The sequence below is a fragment of the Crotalus tigris genome, unplaced genomic scaffold (assembly GCF_016545835.1).
Source record: "Crotalus tigris isolate CLP2741 ecotype Arizona unplaced genomic scaffold, ASM1654583v1 scf7180000017997.644853, whole genome shotgun sequence".
NCBI lineage: Eukaryota > Metazoa > Chordata > Lepidosauria > Squamata > Viperidae > Crotalus > Crotalus tigris.
The window spans coordinates 523,573-542,435 of NW_024096763.1; the positions used below are offsets into that span (position 1 = coordinate 523,573).

The 18,863-nt window shown below is 47.3% G+C and overlaps 1 protein-coding gene across 1 annotated transcript; it reads right to left on the reverse strand.

The window, feature by feature from the left end:
- Nucleotides 1-3,683: 3,683 nt before the first annotated feature.
- Nucleotides 3,684-18,357, reverse strand: MRPL48 (mitochondrial ribosomal protein L48). The gene is made up of 8 exons (XM_039346467.1): nucleotides 18,199-18,357; nucleotides 15,812-15,864; nucleotides 15,048-15,091; nucleotides 12,370-12,455; nucleotides 8,271-8,443; nucleotides 7,262-7,364; nucleotides 5,866-5,955; nucleotides 3,684-4,012 (listed from the first exon to the last, which is right to left on the reverse strand). The coding sequence occupies exons 1-8, from the start codon at nucleotides 18,217-18,219 to the stop codon at nucleotides 3,938-3,940; spliced, it is 645 nt and encodes a 214-aa protein (XP_039202401.1). The 5' UTR covers nucleotides 18,220-18,357; the 3' UTR covers nucleotides 3,684-3,937.
- Between the last annotated feature and the right edge of the window lie 506 nt (nucleotides 18,358-18,863).

An 18,863-nucleotide genomic window follows, 5' to 3' on the forward strand; every position in this document is an offset into this window, starting at 1 on the left:
GCTTTCAATAGGAAATCGTGATGTTTCTCCCCCGTTCGTTGTTTGAGGCATCGGCAATGTTTTCCCAATCTGGTGCGGTTCCTAGGATTTCATCGCTGAGAATTCTGGGAGTTGATCTAGGAATCGTCCCGTAAAGGAGAATGTTTATAGCTCAGGGTTGAAATGAGTGCTCCAGGTTGCTCCCGGATGGCTGTTTCGTTGCAGATGTTTCGTTGGCCCGAACGAGGTGACTGATGATGTTACCTAGTGGGGTATTGAAACGTCCACAAGAAAACAACCCAGCTCAGAGATCTCTCGGAAATTGTCCAGATTGAGAAAAACAGCAAGAAGGGAATGTGTTTTCCAGTCTGATATCCTCCAGAAGAGTGCAATTTCTAAATAATAAGGGTGGGATACGAGGGAGGGAGGGAAGGAAGGAGAATAGGAAGGAGGGAGGGAAGGAAGGAAGGAAGAATGGGAGGGAGGGAAGGAAGGAAAGAGAATGGGAAGGAAGGAATGGGAGGGAGGGAAGGAAGGAAAGAATGGGAAGGAAGGAGAATGGGAGGGAGGGAAGGAAGGAAAGAATGGGAAGGAAGGAAGGAAGAATGGGAGGGAGGGAAGGAAGGAAAGAGAATGGGAAGGAAGAATGGAAGGAAGGAAGGAGAATGGGAGGGAGGGAAGGAAGGAAAAATGGGAGGAAGGAAGGTAGCTTGGGCTAGTTGAGAGTTCAGTTAACATAGTATGTTAAGCCAAATAGGTTTGGTTTCTGGTGTTATATTTATTCCTGGTTAGAGTATGGTTGAGCAGAATGCGTGTGCACTCCACGTGTGGCTGGATTCACACTACATGCTAAGTCCCAAATCAAACCAACCCTAGTTATTTAGCCCAGTGAGTGGTGCCCTATGTCAGTTACAGTTCAGCAACAGCTACAGGAGCAGAGCCTGATGGGCAAACTCAACCTGCCAATTTTAGTTCAGAGTTCCCTGATAATGAGATTCCGGGGGGGGGGGGCGGGGCGGGGGGGGCATATATAAACTTGATAACTAAATAAAGCCACATCTGGTGGAAGGAAGCCAGATTGGGATTGCCTTGAAAATTTCCTCCTTTGCCTGCCACCCACCCCCACCCCCCGTTGGCAATACAAATTCACAGAACAGCAGTGTTCCTCAAATGTGGCAACTTTTTAAGACGTGTGGACATCAGCTTCCAGAATTCTGGAAGTTAACAGGCTGGGCAATTCTGGGAGTTGAAGCTCATACGTACATCTTAATAGTTAACAAGTTTGAGAAATACTATAGTAAAGGAAAATGTGGAAAAGCTGTGTTACTGAAATGCTGGAAGTCCAGAACTGACTGCTGTTCTGTATTAAGGTGCTGCTGCTTCTTGGGGGTGAAAAAAAACAAGAGCCAAGCATTGATCTTTTCCACTTTTTTGGGGGGGGGGACAGGTATTTAACAGAATAATAGATTTGGAGGCGACCTTAGAGGTCAAGTCCAACCCCCTGCTCAGGCAGGAAATCCTATACCATTTCGGACAAATGGCTGTCCAGTCTCTTCTTAAAAACTTCCAGTGTTGGAGCATTCACCGCTTCTGGAGGCAGGTGGTTCCACTGGTTAATTATTCTCATTGTCAGGAACTTTCTCCTTAGTTCCAGTTGCTTCTCTCTTTGATGAGTTTCCATCTGTTGCTTCTTGTCCTGCTTTCAGGTGCTTTGGAGAATAGCTTGACTGCCTCTTCTTTGGGGCAGCCCCTGAGATATTGGAACCCGGCTATGTCCCCCCCTCCCCGTCCTTCTCTTCATTAAACTAGACATACCCAATTCCAGCAACAGTTCTTTATTATCTTTTAGCCTCCAATCATCTTTGTTGCTCTTCTCCGCACTCTTTCTAGAGTCTCAACATCTTTTTTACATCGTGGTGACCAAAACTGGATGCAGTACTCCAAGTGTGGCCTCACCAAGGCCTTGTCAGGTGGTATTAACACTTCATCTGATCTTGATTCTATCCCTCTGTTGATGCAGCCCAGCACTGTGTTGGCCTTTTTGGCAGCTGCAGCACACGTCTGGCTCCTATTTAAGTGGTTGTCCACTAGGACTCCGAGATCCCTCTCACAGTTGCTACTAAAGATAGAACCAAGCATGTTTATGCTCTCTTTCTCCCCCTCCCACCCTCCAGTTTTTGTCATTCCTGAGTTATTTTAGTCTTTTTCCTGTCAAAAGAGAGGCAAAACCTTGTCACACACATTTCCCAGTTGTAAAGAGGCTTTGGGGGAATCATCTGGCAAGCAAGAAGGCAGCAGTGCCGCTTCTAAATTCAGACTTAAGTGCTTCACTTTGTGGAACCTTTGAGGTGGATTTACCTGGTAAGGATCTGGACCTTTTGCAGAACAAAACACAGGGGAGGGGCAGCTATCCCCTCTTTACAACCCGGGTGACTTCAACTCCCAGAATTCCTGAGTCAGCATGGCTGGCACAGGAATTCTGGCCGTTGGGAGTCCAGCGATTACTTCCTGGGCTAGAGAATTTCACAGATCACCATCTTGCTTCAGAAACGGAGCTGTGCGCGTCTGCGCAGGGGCTTGCCGACCGCTTGCATGGAAATATACCCTCTCCTCCCGCCCCCACCGGTCCACAGCGCCGGAAACGTTGGGGAGCTCTGCTTTACAGCCCTCTCTCTGAGTGGTTTACAAAGTCAGCATATTTGCCCCCCAACAAGCTGGATCCTCATTTTACCAACCTCGGAAGGACAGAAGGCTGAGTCAACCTTGAGCTGGGATCGAACTGCTGGCTGTGGGCAGAGTTAGGCTGCAATTACTGCATTCTAACCACTGGGAGGGAGGGAGGGAGGGAAGGAAGAGAAAGAAAGAAAAAGAAAGGGAGGGAGGGAGGGAGGAAAGGAATAGCTATCGCACATAGACTTATGTACGACTTCATGGTGCTTTATAGCCCTCTCTAAGCAGTTTACAGCCTGTTGCCCCCCAACAAGCTGGGTCCTCACTTTACCGACCTTGGAAAGATGGGACAGCTGAGTCAGCCTAGATTGAACTTACCACTTACTACTGGCAGTCGGCAGAATTAGTCTGCAATACTGCATTATATGTAAAGTCCAGGCCATGGTTTTCCCAGTTGCAATGTACGGCTGTGAAAGTTGGACCCTAAGAAAGGCTGAGCGCCAAAGAATGGAGGCCTTTGAACTCTGGTGCTGGAGAAGACTCCTGCGAGTCCCCTGGACTACAAGGTGATCCAACCGGTCAGTCCTAGAGGAGATCAATCCCAACTGCTCTTGAGAAGGCCAGATCCTGAAGTGGAAACTCAAGGACTTTGGCCACCTAATGAGAAGGAAGGACTCCCTGGAGAAGAGCCTGATGCTGGGAAAGATGGAGGGCAAGAGAAGAAGGGGACGACAGAGAAGGAGGGGACTGGAGGGAGTCCCTGAAGCAGGAGGCGTGAGCTTAAGTGGACTCCAGAAGATGGTAGAGAACAGGAAGGCCTGGAGGAACGTGGTCCATGGGGTCGCGATAGGTCGGACACGACTTCGCAATTAACAACAACAACTGCATTATAACCACTGCACCACCATGGCGCTAATTAACACTTATCGTTCCAGCTGCCGTTTGAACACCTGGTGGTCTCACCTGTGTCTCCACCCTAACTGTAAAGATTAGAGTTGGCTGAAGATGGTTGAGTTCAAGAACACTCATTCCACTGCAGCTGCAGAACCTGTTTAATGTTCCCAGTTACGTAGAAGCTGGGGTTTCTCAGCCGGGGCAAGTTGAAGACGGGTGGACTCTTAACTCCCAGAATTCCCCAGCCAGCCATGCTGGCTGGGGAATTCTGGGAGTTGAAGTCCACCCCGTCCTGGCTGAAGAACTGTGGGAGCTGAAGCCCACCCGTGCTGGCTGAGGAAGTCCGGAAGGATGGCTTCGACCGATGGAAAGCATAATCGGCTATCGGCCCGTCTCACTGCAGTTTAGCCCGAAGCTCATCCAGTTCAGTGCGGACCTTCAATCGGATCCTGAAGTCTTCCTCCGTGTGCTGAAAGGAAGGCACAAACTGAATGTTAGGATCTCAGACCCGTGCACAATTGGGGTGGCTTCAGAAAGTCGCAAAGCCTTTGTACCTGCCAAGGTGTAGATCACCTGAGTCAGCGGTTTCCAACCTCTACAGCCCGGCTGCGGGGAAGAGAGGGATATTGGGCAATGCAGGCAATGGGCCTCTGCAGGAGTGGCGCACACGTGCACAACTCAACGTGCATAAGCGGGTCGGGCACACACGAGGGCCTGCCGGCCTGCCACTCAGGCATGTTGAGCTGGGCACGCATGCAGGCACACTCCGGCCAGCCGCTTGCGTGGTCCAGTTCTGAATAGGCCACGGCCCGGGATGAGGGGTGGAAGTCCTGATCTAAGCGATATAAAATTTATCAGAGACCGAGGCTGGATTTGTGCATTAAACTTGGCTTAAAAAAACGGAACGTTCTTACAAATCGAGCTTTTAACTTGGTTGGTGTCAGGGTCGATCGGAATGTGATCCAGAGGATTCTAGGGCTGTTTGAGAAATTGATGGCGTTCCATGAGAGATTTGTTTATACACAGCCGGTTTTATATCGGGCTTTCAAGCACTGGTGATGTAGCCTAGTTGGGTCATGAAATGTCTGCAAGAAAGCAACCCAGCTCAAAGGACCTCCACTGTGTCTCCTCCTCTTACTCCTCCTCCTCTCCACAAACCCCATTCCCTTCTAGCACCTGATGATGTTACCTAGTTGGGTCATGAAACGTCTGCAAGAAAGCCACCCAGCTCAGAGAGCATCAAGGACCCCACAGTCTTTCTTTCTTTCCTTCCTTCCTTCCTTCCTTCCTTCCTTCCTTCCTTCCTTCCTTCCTTCCTTCCTTCCTTCCTTCCTTCCTTCCCTTCCTTCCTTCCTTCCTTCCTTCTTCTCCTCCTCCCTTCTAGCTCTGATGAGGTTCCCTAGTTGGGTCATGAAACGTCTGCAAGAAAACCACCCAACTCAGAGCACCAAGGACTCCACAGTCCTTTTTCCTCCTCCTCCTCCTCCTCCTCCTCCTCCTCCTCCTCCTCTTCCTCCTCCTCCTCCTCCTCCTCCTCCTCCTCCTCCTCCTCCTCCTCCTCCTCTCCACAAACCCCACTCCCTTCTAGCACTGATGATGTTACCTAGTTGGGTAATGAAACGTCTGCAAGAAAGCAAGGCTATTGGTAGGGCAATATTGGAAGAAGGATTGTTTGCCAACTATAGAAGAATGGATGCTTAAAGTGTCAAATTTAGCAGAAATGGCTAAGATTTCTGCTTATTTGAAGGATCATTCACAAGAAAGATACATTTCGGTTTGGAGAAGATGGATAGACTATATTCAGAATAAATATGGGACTAAAAAGTTCCATTTATTTTATGAATAAATTTTAGAATATTATTATTGTTATTATTATTATTATTAATAGTTTAGTATAGTGGAATTTTTATTATATTGTATTGTTTATGAATTAGGATTTTAATTTGTTTATATGATTAAGTTTATTTGCAAATTGTTTATTCTGTGTTAAAAGGGAGTTAAAGCGCATTATATTTGTTTATCTATATAGTTGGTTAATGTTAGTTAGATTATGATTATTATATTTTTTATCCTGTATTCAGCTCTGGGAAGTGGGGGAGTGGGGGAAGGGTGCGTGGGTTTGGGGTATATTTTGCAATTTTTGTAAAACCTTTTAATAATAATAATAAAAAAAGTCTACAAGAAAACCACCCAGCTCAGAGAGCACCAAGGACCCCACAGTCCTCCTCCCCCCCCCGTGTTTCGAAGTTATTGAGGTTAAATGTATTGATGGTTTCAATTACTTTATTCTCAATTTAAACATTTCAGTAAACATCCACATACCTCTTTCACTAATAGATGGATTCCTTCGGGCACGTTATTCTGAATAATTTCCAAGAAAATAGGACTAAACGTGGCAGCCAGCTGTTTAATCTGGAGGAACGGAGAAGAATCGTTTTTCCAGCGGAAAAGGGAAAACCCAATTTGCAGCGTTGGACATATGATTGCGACCTATTGAGTTATCTGTTTTGTTTTTGTTTTTAATGCCACCTAATTTACAGGAGACTTCCCGCCTTTTCTATTTCGGAAGATCACTCATACAAAAAATCAGCCCAAACTGAAGTCTCCATAAAGATAATAAAACAATACCAGTAGTCCTCAATTTACCGTCATTTGTTTAGTGACCGTTTGAAGTTAAAATGGCGCTGAAAAAAGGGACTTGTGATAGGTCCTCCCACTTACGACCATATCACCACGGTTGCATGGAAAAAATTGGGTGCTTGGCAAATTTATGAGGGATACAGCATTCAAGGGTCACGGGATTGTCATCTGTGACCTTCCCAGCTTCCAACAAGCAAAGTGAAGGGGGGATTCGCTTAATGACCGTGTGATTCATTTAATGACTGCAGGGAGCAACAGTAGCAAAAAAAGCCATAAAATTGGGTACCACTTAATTAACACCCGTGTTACTTAGCAACAGAAATTCGGATCCAATTAGGGACGTAAGCTGAGGACTACCTGCAGCAAGGACATTAACTGGGTTCCTTCTAGCGCAGGGGTAGGCAACCTTGGCTCTTTTATGACTCGTGGACTTCAACTCCCAGAATTCCTCAGCCAGCATGGCTCAGCTTAGAAACCTTTCCCTTTCCCCTCAGTGTGGCTGGCTCAGGAATTCTGGGAGTTGAAGTCCACAAGTCATGAAGGGGCCATAGTTCCCGCATGCTGACTGAGGAATTCTGGGAGTTGAAGTCCCCGAGTCATGAAGGGGCCATAGTTCCCCCATGCTGACTGAGGAATTCTGGGAGTTGAAGTCCACAAATCATAAAAGGGCTATAGTTCCCCCATGCTGGCTGAGGAATTCTGGGAGTTGAAGTCCACAAGTCATAGAAGGGCTATAGTTCCCCCATGCTGGCTGACGAATTCTGGGAGTTGAAGTCCCCAAGTCATGAAGGGGCCATAGTTCCCCCATGCTGACTCAGGAATTCTGGGAGTTGAAGTCCAAGAGTCATGAAGGGGCCATAGTTCCCCCATGCTGGCTGAGGAATTCTGGGAGTTGAAGTCCCCAAGTCATGAAGGGGCCAAGGTTGCCTACCCCTGCCTTAAGAACTCTGGCAACAAAAGGGGGGCCAGACTCACTTAACAACTGCCTTGCTTAGCGGCATAAATCTGGGGTACCATTGTGATCGTCAACTTGAGGACCAACTGCAGTGCGGAAAATAAATGCAGAAAGGCAACTTACCTGGACGACACGCTGGTGGCTCGTAAGGACGGCATCCACTCGAAGTTTGTTGTCCTGTTCCCCGGTCAACACCAGCTCTTCAGTCTTCGTGGGTAGGGCATAGCTGGGGGAGAAACAGAGGAAGACACGGGGGGGGGATTACAGGTAGTCCTCGACTTACGACAACTGCCATCAACATTTCCATTGCTAAGCGAGACCGTCGTACCCGCCAGAGGCATTTTGGCCTGTTTATTTCTTAGGTTCGTATCCGACCTTCCTGTAACAGGAATTCAAACGCACAGGTGGTCCTCGGCTTACGGCCACAACTGAGCCCGTTTTCTGCTGAGGTGGTTGTAAAGTGAGTTTCCTCCCATTTTGCCACCTTTTTCGCCTCCGCTGTTAAGTGAATCCCTGCAGGTGCGGGGCCAGTTTTTGGGCACTCGGTCTCTAAAAGGTTCGCCATCACTGCCATAGGGTCATAATTGCAATGAGTTGTTAATGTAAGCGATGTTGTGTTATGATGCTTGCTATGTTCCAAATTATTAGCCAAATAAACCTCTGAATCTTAAAGTAAGAATGATTGTTTTGTGCTGCTGTCTCTTGTCTTTTTCACTGGGTTTTTCCAGGACAGGGGGGGAAAAAAATGGCACGGAAGAGGGAGATAGCACAGATTTGTGAAACTACTGGCAGCCAGAGGTGTGTGTGCCTTCCTTCCTTTGGAGGCTTGCCAGCTGACTGCATTGCCTCGGTACTGTGCCCTGGGTCATCACAAAAGCAGGGGTCCCCAACCTCCACCCCCAGGCCATGGACTAGCACACCAGCAACCGGTCCGCACGAACAAGCAAAGCCCCATTCACAAGATGCAGGCAGCACACAAAACCACGCACCTTCCGATCCGCGGAAAAAAACTCTCTCTGTGGAACCAGTCCCTGGTGCCCAAAAAGGTTGGGGGCCTCTGCACTAAACCACAGTTGTGTGTGTGTGTGTGAGTGAGTGGGCAGCACACCTTTTCACATCCGGAGCCTCTTACCTTTCGACCACACTGATCGACAACTTGTTGCAGAGCCGATGCACGTAGCAAGCGTAGTGCTCCACCAGAGAGACGTCGTAGCCCGTCAGCACAATGTTCAAGGTCCCATATTGATGTTCGGTGCCAGGGTCAATTTCCTTCATTTCCACATGATTCTTCCTTTTTTTAGGCTCCTGGGGAAAAGACAGCAAGGGTTTATTAAATTTATACAGGTAGACTTAACAATAGTTCATTTCGCTGGCGACTGGATGGGGTTCCCAATGTCAAATAATGGATACAACAATACAAGGAGATGTGTTCGACGATCCAAAAGCACAGACATGGAAGACGATAAGGCAGAGAAAGAAAGACAGAATAAGACAAAAAGAATGGAGTAGTGACTTAAGTATAGAAGTAAAATAAAATACATCTAAATAGATAAGATGTGTTTTTGGAATATAAGATATTGTTATGAATTAAGATAAAGAAAACTTTGGTTATTTAAAATTTAGAAGTATAAGTACTAATAGTTAAATTTGAATATTGATTTATGTATAAAGGCCATATAAAGGTAAATAGTCGAACGCCAAGAGAATAAAATTATAAAAATGCTAACATTTTATTTACTAAACCTAGCTTTCGTCAAGAGCTCTTGACATCATCAGGGTGTAAACGGTAGTCGTTGTGCTCGGCTCTTGGATCGTGTCATGGGTCCCAGCTGTATGCATTGTAATCTAAGTGTGTGTCCTGCATCGGGGTGTAGTTCCATGACACAATCCAAGAGCCGAGCGCAAATGATTGGAGGCTGCATATAAGCCCTCCCAACGACTACCGTTTACACCCTGATGATGTCAAGAGCTCTTGACGAAAGCTAGGTTTAGTAAATAAAATTTTAGCATTTTTATAATTTGTCTCTTGGTGTTCGACTATTTATTGATTTTAATATGAGTATACCCAAGAGTCATATTTTTACTTGCATAGCTGCAAGTATATATATATGCTAAAACTTTATTGATATATGTGATAAATATGTTCTTTAAGGATGATTAGTCTAAATATGAGATAGTAGATACAAAGAGGAAGAGAGAGGAAGAATAAGAATTAATTTAAACATAGACAGTATATATTAAGGGGGAAAAGAGAGGGAATATCTATGGCAGAGGTGGCGAACCTATGGCACGCGTGCCAGAGGCGGCACTCAGAGCCCTCTCTGTGGGCACGCGCGCCATGCTCCGGAGATGGCAACCCTCCCTCTTCAACCAGCTGCCTGCTAACTCGCCGAGGTCCCACGTGGCCAGATGCATCCCAGCACAGCTGGTTTCCCCCCCCCCGTCCTATCCCTCCTGGTCTCGCATGCTCTCCTTTTCCCAGGCATGAACCACTGCATCGTCTCCTCAGCTGTCGGACGGCCGTCCAGCTCAGAAGTGGCTTCTCTGAACTGGCAGCGGGCTACAAAGCCCCAGAGTGCATCGGTCGAGGGGCCGGCAGGCTGTGGCTGCTGATGGACACCGTCGGCCCCCATGCGCTCACTGGCCTCTGTGTGCGCAGACCGATGGTGTCAGGTAGCCCCTGCCTCTCCTTGCCCTGCAACAATGGCACCCTCACTCTGCCTCGCCTTGCCTCACCTCACAGAACGAGCCTCCTGCCCACTGCCCCATCTGCCAGAGACCCCCCTGGATCTACCCCAGCCCTGCCCGGCCTCCACAGGCATCCCTCCCCACGAGCAACATCGAGGTGACCACGCCCACCACAGCCACGCCCACCCAGTGGGCTACGCCCATCTGGCATCCGGCGATAAATAAGTGGGTTTTGGGTTGCAATTTGGGCACTTGGTCTCTAAAAGGTTCGCCATCACTGATCTATGGTAATAGTTTGAGATCTGTCCTAACGGTATCTGCATGTAATTGAGTTACTCATAACTCAGCCGCCAGGTTGCTTTTCAAATAAGTAAACGTAGTATCAGAAAATCAATAAAAAAAATTATAAAAAAACAACAACAGTTCACTTCGCCACTCTTCTAAGTTACGACGTTGCTGAAAACGGTGACTTACGGCCGTTTCCCGCACTTAGGACCATTGCAGAATCCTCGTGGTCGTGTGATCAAAATGCTCGGCAAGCTGACTCATATGTATGACGGCCGCAGTGTCCCGGGGTCGCGTGATCCCCTTTTGCGATCTCCTGACAAGCATTTGACTTTGCTGATCTCACTGTCAGGAAGTTTCTCCTTAATTTCAGGTTGCTTCTCTCCTTGATCAGTTTGCAACCGTTGTTTCTCGTCTGCTGGCCACCACCAAATGGCACAAAACTCACTTAACAACTGTCTTGCTTAGCAACAGGGGGCTGCTGGTAAGGAGGGGGGCGTGGGGGGAGGCGGGGCTGGGGCGATGGCGCATGTGCCCACAGAGAAGGCTCCAAGTGCTGCCTCTGGCATGCGTGCCATAGGTTCGCCACTACTGGTCTAATCTCTTCTTAAAAGCCTCCAGTGATGGAGCACCCACGATTTCTGGTGGCCAGCAGTTCCACTGGTTAACTGTCATCACTGTCAGGAAGTTTTTTCTTAATTCCAGGTTGCTTATCTCCTTGATCAGTTTGCAACCATTGTTTCTCGTCCTTCCCTCTGGTCCTTTGGAGAATAGTTTGACCCCCTCTTCTTTGTGGCAGTCCCCCCAAGTACTGGAGCGCTGCTATCACGTCTCCCCTATTTCTTCTTTTCTTTAGACTTTCCAAACCCAAGTCCCGCAAACATTCTTCGTATGTTTTGGTTTCCAGGCCTTGGATCCTCTTAGTTGCTCTTCTCTGAATTTTTTTTTCCAAACTCTCCACATCTTTTTTTGTGACACGGTGACCAACATTGGCTGCAGTATTCCAGGTGTATACTTAACAACCACCGAGCCCAAAATTTCTGCGGCTAAGCGAGAGAGAGTTGTTAAGTGCCCCATTTTACGACTTTTCTTGCCACCGTTGTTAAGTGAACCCCTGTTAACTTAGCAACAGGGTCGCTAAGCAAATCTGGTTTCCCTATTGACTTTGTTTGTCCGAAGGTGGCAAAAGGGGACAGCACGGGCGCTGTAACCGTCCCAAGTACATGCCAGTTGCCCAGCGTCCGGATTTTGATCACGTGACCACGGAGATACCGCAACGGTTGTGCGGGGGGAAAAAAACGGTCAAAAAATCACTTTTCCCATTGCTGCTGTAACTTTGAACCGCCGCTAAACGAAGAGCTGTATGTCAAAATCGCTCTAATAAATGGCATCTCCCACCCACAAGATTGGCTAAAATGTGTACCAATGTTTCCCCTAAATGTTGGAAATGTAATTTGACAATTGGAACTTACTATCATATGTGGTGGGAATGCACGCGAGCTCGTGATTTTTGGAACAGGATTAAAGTACGGTTGGAAGAAATATTAGAGCAAGTGGTAGAACCGAAACCAGAACTCTTTCTATTAGGTTTAACTATGCAAAAGCATGACAAAGGCGTACTTTATTTAATGCTACACATTTTAACGGCTTCCAGACTGGTTTTTGCTCAAAATTGGAGGAATAAGGGAACTCCAACGGAAGAAGAGATCCTGCATAAAATTTTATCACGTGCTGAGATGGACAGGCTTACAATGATTAGGAAAGACAAGACAGAACACGAATATTTCGAAATCTGGGGCAAATTTTACCTTTGGTATGAATTAAGGAGAACTGCTCAGACTTCAAGTTAATGGTAGAATTAAAAGATATATATAACTGTATATATAATTGTATATATAATTGTATTGTATAGAAGATGAGACTTATATAGAGGTTAAGAACAATGTATTAAACTTTTGTACCATGATAGGAACTGATAGGAAAATTCATTCTGGAATGTCATGTTTGTCCATTGTTGTTTTAATTGTATTATGAATAAAAACATTTTAAAAAAAATCGCTCTAATAAAAAGCAGAAGGAATAAAAACGGCAACACTGACATGTAATCAGTTGTAATCTCCTTTTTAATCGCCTTTTTAACAGCTTGCTGAGCAATCCATAGCCTCCTCCCAACCCAGAGAGCCCTCAGCCGATAGTCGTGCCCCTCTAGGAATCTTGTCTTTAAGAATCAGCAAAATTTGAGATTTGTTAATGCTCACCTCTGGCGGAAGGAGATGTCTGTACCGGCCAATGCCGTGGGTGGGCTGAGACCTGTAGTGCCTCTGAAAATTCTGCTGTACGACGCCTTTGAAAGAGCAAACAAAAAAATACAGAGATTTTAAAGATCTAGAGCAGATCTCAGCATTTTACACACCTACACACACGCACCTTGACCGGGCCACATCCAGTTCCTGTCGGGCCGGTGTGAGGTCAATTGGAAATTAGAGATCAAATGTAAATAATTCAGTTACTTGTCTGAAATGGCATAGGGCAGGGGTCTTCAACCTGTGGGCCGTGGCCCAGTAGAGGGCCGTGGGCTGCTGGCCACTGGGCCACGGCACAGGCTGGCCAGTGTGTGCACGCGCGCGTGCATAACCACCCACTCGCTCTAGCGCCGCGACTATGCGGCGCGAAAACAGGATGCTGCGCTGCACAGTGCAAAAATGGGCTGCCGCCATGCCTCGGGACACAAAAACGGGCCGCCGCCGCACCTTGGGGCACGAAAACGGGTCACTGCCGTGCCTCAAGGTGCAAAAACGGCTGTCGTCGCGCCACAGGCTGCGAAAACGGACCACCACCACGCCTCGGGGCACAAAAATGGGCCACCGCTGCGCCTCAGGCTGCGAAAACAGGCTGCTGCCACGCCTCAGGGTAGAAAAACAGGCCGCTGCCACATTGTAGGCTGTGAAAAACGGGCCGCCACACCTCAGGGCACAAAAACGGGCCACCGCAACACCTCAGACTGCAAAAACGGGCCGCTGCCATGCCTCAGGTTGCGAAAACAGGCCGCCGCCGCGCCTCAGGGTGCAAAGACGGGCCACCACCATGCCTCAGGGTGCAAAAACGGGCCTCAGGTTGCGAAAACAGGCTGCCGTGCCTCAGGTTGCGAAAACAGGTTGCTGCCACGCCTCAGGCTGCAAAAACGGGCCACTGCTGTGCCTCAGGTTGCGAAAACAGGCTGCTGCCGCGCCTCACAATATAAAAACCGGCCGCCGCCACGCCTCAGGCTGCAAAAACGGGCCACTGCCGCGCCTCAGGCTGTGAAAACAGGCTGCCGCCGCGCCTCAGAACACAAAAACGGGCTACCGCAGTGCCTCAGGCTGCAAAAACGAGACGCTGCCGCGCCTCAGGGCACAACGGGCCACCGCCGCCTCGGGGATCAAAAATGGGCCACTACTGCGCCACAGGGCGCAAAAATGGGACACTGCTGCGCCATGAGTCATGAAAACAGGACGCCGCCACACCACGGCGCATGAAAATGGGGCCACACCTCAGGGCGCAGAAACAGGGCTCTGTGCACAAGAACGGGGCAGGGCTAGCGAGTCTCACGCAAGCGCTAGCCCCGCCCCGTTTGCATCACGTGCGTGCTTGCGGCCCCGTGTGTGTGTGCGCATGCATAGAACGCTTTCCCCCTTTCCCTCAGGTCCGCCAACCAAGAAAGGTTGGTGATCTCTGGCACAGGGTCCTCTGCTTGAGCAGGGGGTTGGACTAGACCAGGGCTTTTCAACCAGGGGTATGGGTACCACCTGTGGTCCACTGGCACCTGGCAGGGGGTACGCGACCATCCTAAAAAAGGGGTAGTGGGGGAGGGGAATGAGCTGAACCGGTGGCAGCACCGCACAAGCCTGAGCGAGAGACGGCTGGAGCTGCAGAGCTGTCGGGGCTCAGCGGAAGCGCCAGGCTCTAGCTGCAGCTCGGCACTGATCCTGGTGCTTCTGCTGAGCCCTGAAGAAGCACCTATCAGCTGGAAAGCAGCACTGATCCTGGCACTTCTGCTGAGCCCAGAAGAAGCGCCGATCAGCTGGAATGTTGCAGCCTCTCCAGGGTCTTGTGATTTACATTCAGATGCTTGGCAACTGATTCATATTTATGACGGTCACAGTGTCCCAGGGTCATGTGAAGTGACCAAAACCTGCTGCAACCACCCAGCAGACGGGGGGGGGGAATAAAAACCAAACACCCCCCCCACCCCACTGCCAATCCTCAACAGAATTGCTCACAACAATGGAAACCTCGGACAGGAGGAAGAGCACGGCCGGGCGGGCAGGCAGGTGTCTTGCTTGGCTATGGCTGGGGGGGCACTTTTTTCAGTGCCATTGTAACTTTGAACAGTCACTAAGCGAACTGTTGTAAGTCGAGGACTACCTGTACTTTATCCCTTTTTTTTTTTTGGTCATCAAGTTTTTGACCCCTTGCTAGGCGACGGGGGGGGGGGGTCCTCAGATGTTGCCATGTCCTAAAAGTGGCACAATGGGTGAAAAGGTTGAAAAGCCCTGGACTAGATGACCTCCAAGGTCCCTTCCAATTCCATTCTGATTATGTGCATGTATGTAACAGTATCTCTCATGTATGTTGGAACGACTGTGTAGCTGGGAAATGCAGTGGTTGTTATCCAGCATGTCAAAGGGAATAGACCCGGGAAGGCTGATCCGTCTGAAACATTTTTACTGTGGGAAAATGACTGGGGAGAGGCCCACTCTATGGCCAGCTGTTTTGACCAAAAAAGGGGAGAATATAATATCCTCTCATCTCTTTATTGAATTTATTTGCTGCCCATCTCGTAACAAACAACTCTGAGCAGCAAATTCATCATAATCACAGCATAGCCCCAAAGACGGTTCTCTTTCCCAGGTTATGACAAATTGTTTTTTTAAAAAAAAACACAAAATCTTCTTACCTGCAGAACAGATTGGATTCCTTCTGGATGATTTTAACAAAAGGCTAAAACACAAACAGAGAGATAAAATCCTTATTAAACTTGGGAAGTACTGCCACAGGACAAAAACCTTCACAGCCTTCTTGAGCTTCTCTAATTAAAATGTAATTAGCATGCAAATCTCCCCTCCCAACTGGCAATTTGCAAATCTCTACGAAAAGTGCAAGTCAAAAAAAAAAAACCAAAGACAACAATCCTGCGTTCATTTATTTCTTCTATCAAAAGGAGTTTCCCTCTTACAACGTTTACAAGAAGTGTCAACATTCTTCTTGTCTTTTTAGCGATATCTTCCATCAGGACACAAAACAAGACACAGATGGTTGTCAATTAACTGGGGCCAGAATTTCTGTTGCTTAGCAAGGCAGTTGTCTATTGAGTTGTCCCCAATTTTATGACTTTGGCCATTGTTAAGCAAACCGCTGCAGATGCTAAGTGGATCAGCCTTTGCTAAACAAAATCCAGTTCTCTCATTGAGTTTCCTCATTAGAAGCTATCTGGGAAGATTGCAAATGGTGATCATATGACTCTGAGACGTTGCAACCATCATAGATGCTGATTACTAAGCTCCCAAATCTTAATGAAGTGGTCATCGGGATGCTGAGATGATCACAAGCGTGAGGAACAGTCATAGCTCACTTCTTCCAAGGCGACTGTAACTTCAAACCGTTGTTAAACAAATGGTTGTTAAGGATTATCTGTAATGTGCAGAGCACCGGGTACGCTACCTGAAAAAAGCAGATCCTTGCTTTAAAACAGATTCCTTTCCCAGGGACAAAACCTGCAGGAAGAAAGTTAAAATCGTCAGTTATTGAAATAAGAAATACGTATCAAGCTCTTTTCAAAGTACAAGGTTACTTAGTGACTTTACAAAATTGACTGTATAAACCTGCAAAACTGTTTGTAAGAAACAGTAACCCAGCTGATGTCCTACATTTCTCTTTCTGCTTCGTTTCTCTCCCTTCCAGGCAACTATTTCAACAGTACAATATTTAGGGGAACAACGAAGCCTAAATTCATCCTTAATCTTGCACTCTTGACCTAAAATGTATGACTGTTGTTGTTACTTGCGAAGTCGTGTCCGACCCATGGCGACCCCATGGACAACGTTCCTCCAGGCCTTCCTGTCCTCTACCATCTTCTGGAGTCCCTTTAAGCTCATGCCTCCTGCTTCAGGGACTCCATCCAGCCACCTCCTTCTTTGCCGCCCCCTTCTTCCATTGCCCTCCATCTTCCCCAGCATGAGGCTCTTCTCCAGTGAGTCCTTCCTTCTCATTAGGTGGCCAAAGTACTTGAGTTTCAACCTCAGGATCTGGGGAGGACTCGGGGTCGGGGTTGATCTCCTCTAAGACTGATCGATTGGATCGCCTTGCAGTCCAGGGGACTCGCAGGAGTCTTCTCCAGCACCAGAGTTCAAAGGCCTCCATTCTTTGGTGCTCAGCCTTTCTTATGGTCCAACTTTCACAGCCGTACGTTGCAACTGGGAAAACCATGGCCTTGACTATACGCACTTTTGTTGGTAGGGTGACATCTCTGTTTTTTAGTATGCTGTCTAGATTTGCTGTAGCTTTCCTCCCCAGGAGCAAGCGTCTTTTAATTTCTTGGCTGCAGTCCCCATCTGCGGTGATCCTGGAGCCCAGGAAGATAAAATCGGTCACTACCTCCATTTCTTCCCCATCTATTTGCCAGGAATTGAGAGGGCCGATGCCATGATCTTGGTTTTCTTTTTTTTTTTAAATATATTTTATTGGTTTTTTAATTTTAACAAAGAGTACTTTAGATACACCGTGCTATTTGGGTAAACAAACAATTGAAGGTAAAAAAACATACATAAACAGCTCAACTTAATACATTCACTATCATCTCTCTATTTCTCACAAATAACATAATAGATTTAATATATTCCATTTCTAGCTTAAATTTCTGTTACTAGTCCACCTGTTTTAAAGCTTTATCAATTTAAAATTACCATAATCAATTATTGTTTTACATCAACAAATTATCACTTCAAGTATCTCTACCATGTATATTGAAGTTTTTAATCTCTCTCAACCCTCTTCTTATCAATGATCTTGGTTTTCTTAATGCTGAGTTTCATGTATGATACACATATCTTTAGTTCAATACAGATAGACCTCAGCTTACAACAGTTCATTTAGTAGCCGTTCGAAGTTACAACGGCATTGGAAAAAGGGACTTACGACGGTTTTTCACACTCACAATCGTTGCCTCAGCCCTGTGCTCACGTGATCAAAATTCGGAGGCTTGGGCAACTGACATTTATGACCGTGTCCCAGAATCACCTTTTGACACCTCCGGACAAGCAAAGTCAATGAGGAAGCTCGGTTTATTTTATCACTGTGTTACTAACTTAACTGCAGAGATTCACTTAAGAACCGTGGCAAGAAAGGTCATATAATGGGGCAAACTCACTTAACAATTCTTTCACTTAGCACCAATTGGGCTCAACTGCGGTTGTAATTTGAGGACTAGCTGCATGCTGCCCATGTCCCTATTTTGGGGCTCAATTGTGGTCCAAGTCAAGGATTAATTCTCGATTGTCCTGACACTAGATTTACATTTTTAAAAGGGAAAAAAAAAGGCCTTGAAAAGTATAAATAACCAATTGGAACATCTATCAGGGGAATGGGGCATTTTTAGGAAGAAAATAGCTATTCTTGGGGGGGGACATGTTTATAAACAGTAAGAAAGGCAGGATAAAACCTCAAAGAAATAAAGGAGTAAAGTGTATTAAATCCCAAATAAAGAAAGTAGAAAGTGCAAAAGCAGAGAAATATAACAATAACAATAAAATAACAACAATAATAGTTATATTTACATATTTACATATATTTAATAGTTTTATTTACATCCCTATTATGGAAAAAAAATAAATAAGAAAGTTTGGATAAACCAAATTAGCCCCAGACAAGTAATTCACCAATTCCCCAAGCACTCGCTCGGTTCCCCCCTCCCCTTTCCCATCCACTCACGGTCTCCCACCTTGAGGACCCCCAGAGGGCTCGGCTGGGCATGATGGGAGCTGGAATCCCACCCACCTGGCAGAGGAGGATAGGGGTTCGGGACGGGGGCGTCCCCTGCCCAAGATACCTACTTTCCCCAAGGTCGCACTCATGATGCTCAGCGACGCCCCCGACCCTCCAGGCGGTAACCACGGCGACGGGAGGGGGCTGAAATCACGAATCCGGAGAGGTCACCCTAATGCGTTCCCCCGCAGCTCGGAGGTCCGTCGCTAAAACGGCCCCCCTTCCTCCCTCTCCCGCGGACTCCAAGTTCCGCGGCGAGTTTGTTCCGCGGCAGCCAATCAGGAGTGGCCTCTCCGCAGTGGCTGTTTTGATTGGCTACGAAAGGAGCACCGAGAGAGATAAAGAGGAAGCGGTAGAGAATTGTACAGAATAGCAGAGTTGGGAGGGCTCTTGGAGGTCATCTAGCCCAACCCCCTGCTCAAGCAGGAGATCCTATACCAGGGGTAGGAAACCTTGGCTCTTTTATGACTCATGGACTTCAATTCCCAGAATTCCTGAGCCAGCATGGCTCAGCTTGGAAACAAAAAAGCACCACCTGCATCTGGGTTTGTTTGCGTGTGGCTACCTGTGTTGTGCAAATCCAGGAATGGTGGCTTATATGTGGGAATGAATGTCAACCAGCACATTAAAGCCTTTTCAGGTGCGATCTGCCCCCATCCTTTTGGCCTTTGGTAAAAGACTTAAAACCTGGTTTGGGGACTGGATGGGGCCCGTTTCATTCCGGAGGTGGTTA

What these genes read in the sequence shown, in the direction of transcription:
- MRPL48 (XM_039346467.1), bottom strand. Translation starts at nt 18,219, where the DNA reads ATGAGTGCGACCTTGGGGAAA. An exon ending in TCGATCAGTGTGGTCGAAAG is followed by an intron (nt 7,365 to 8,270) that starts GTAAGAGGCTCC and finishes TTTCTCCCCCAG; the next exon opens with CTATGCCCTACCCACGAAGA. An exon ending in TCCATCTATTAGTGAAAGAG is followed by an intron (nt 4,013 to 5,865) that starts GTATGTGGATGT and finishes CCTTCCTTTCAG; the next exon opens with CACACGGAGGAAGACTTCAG.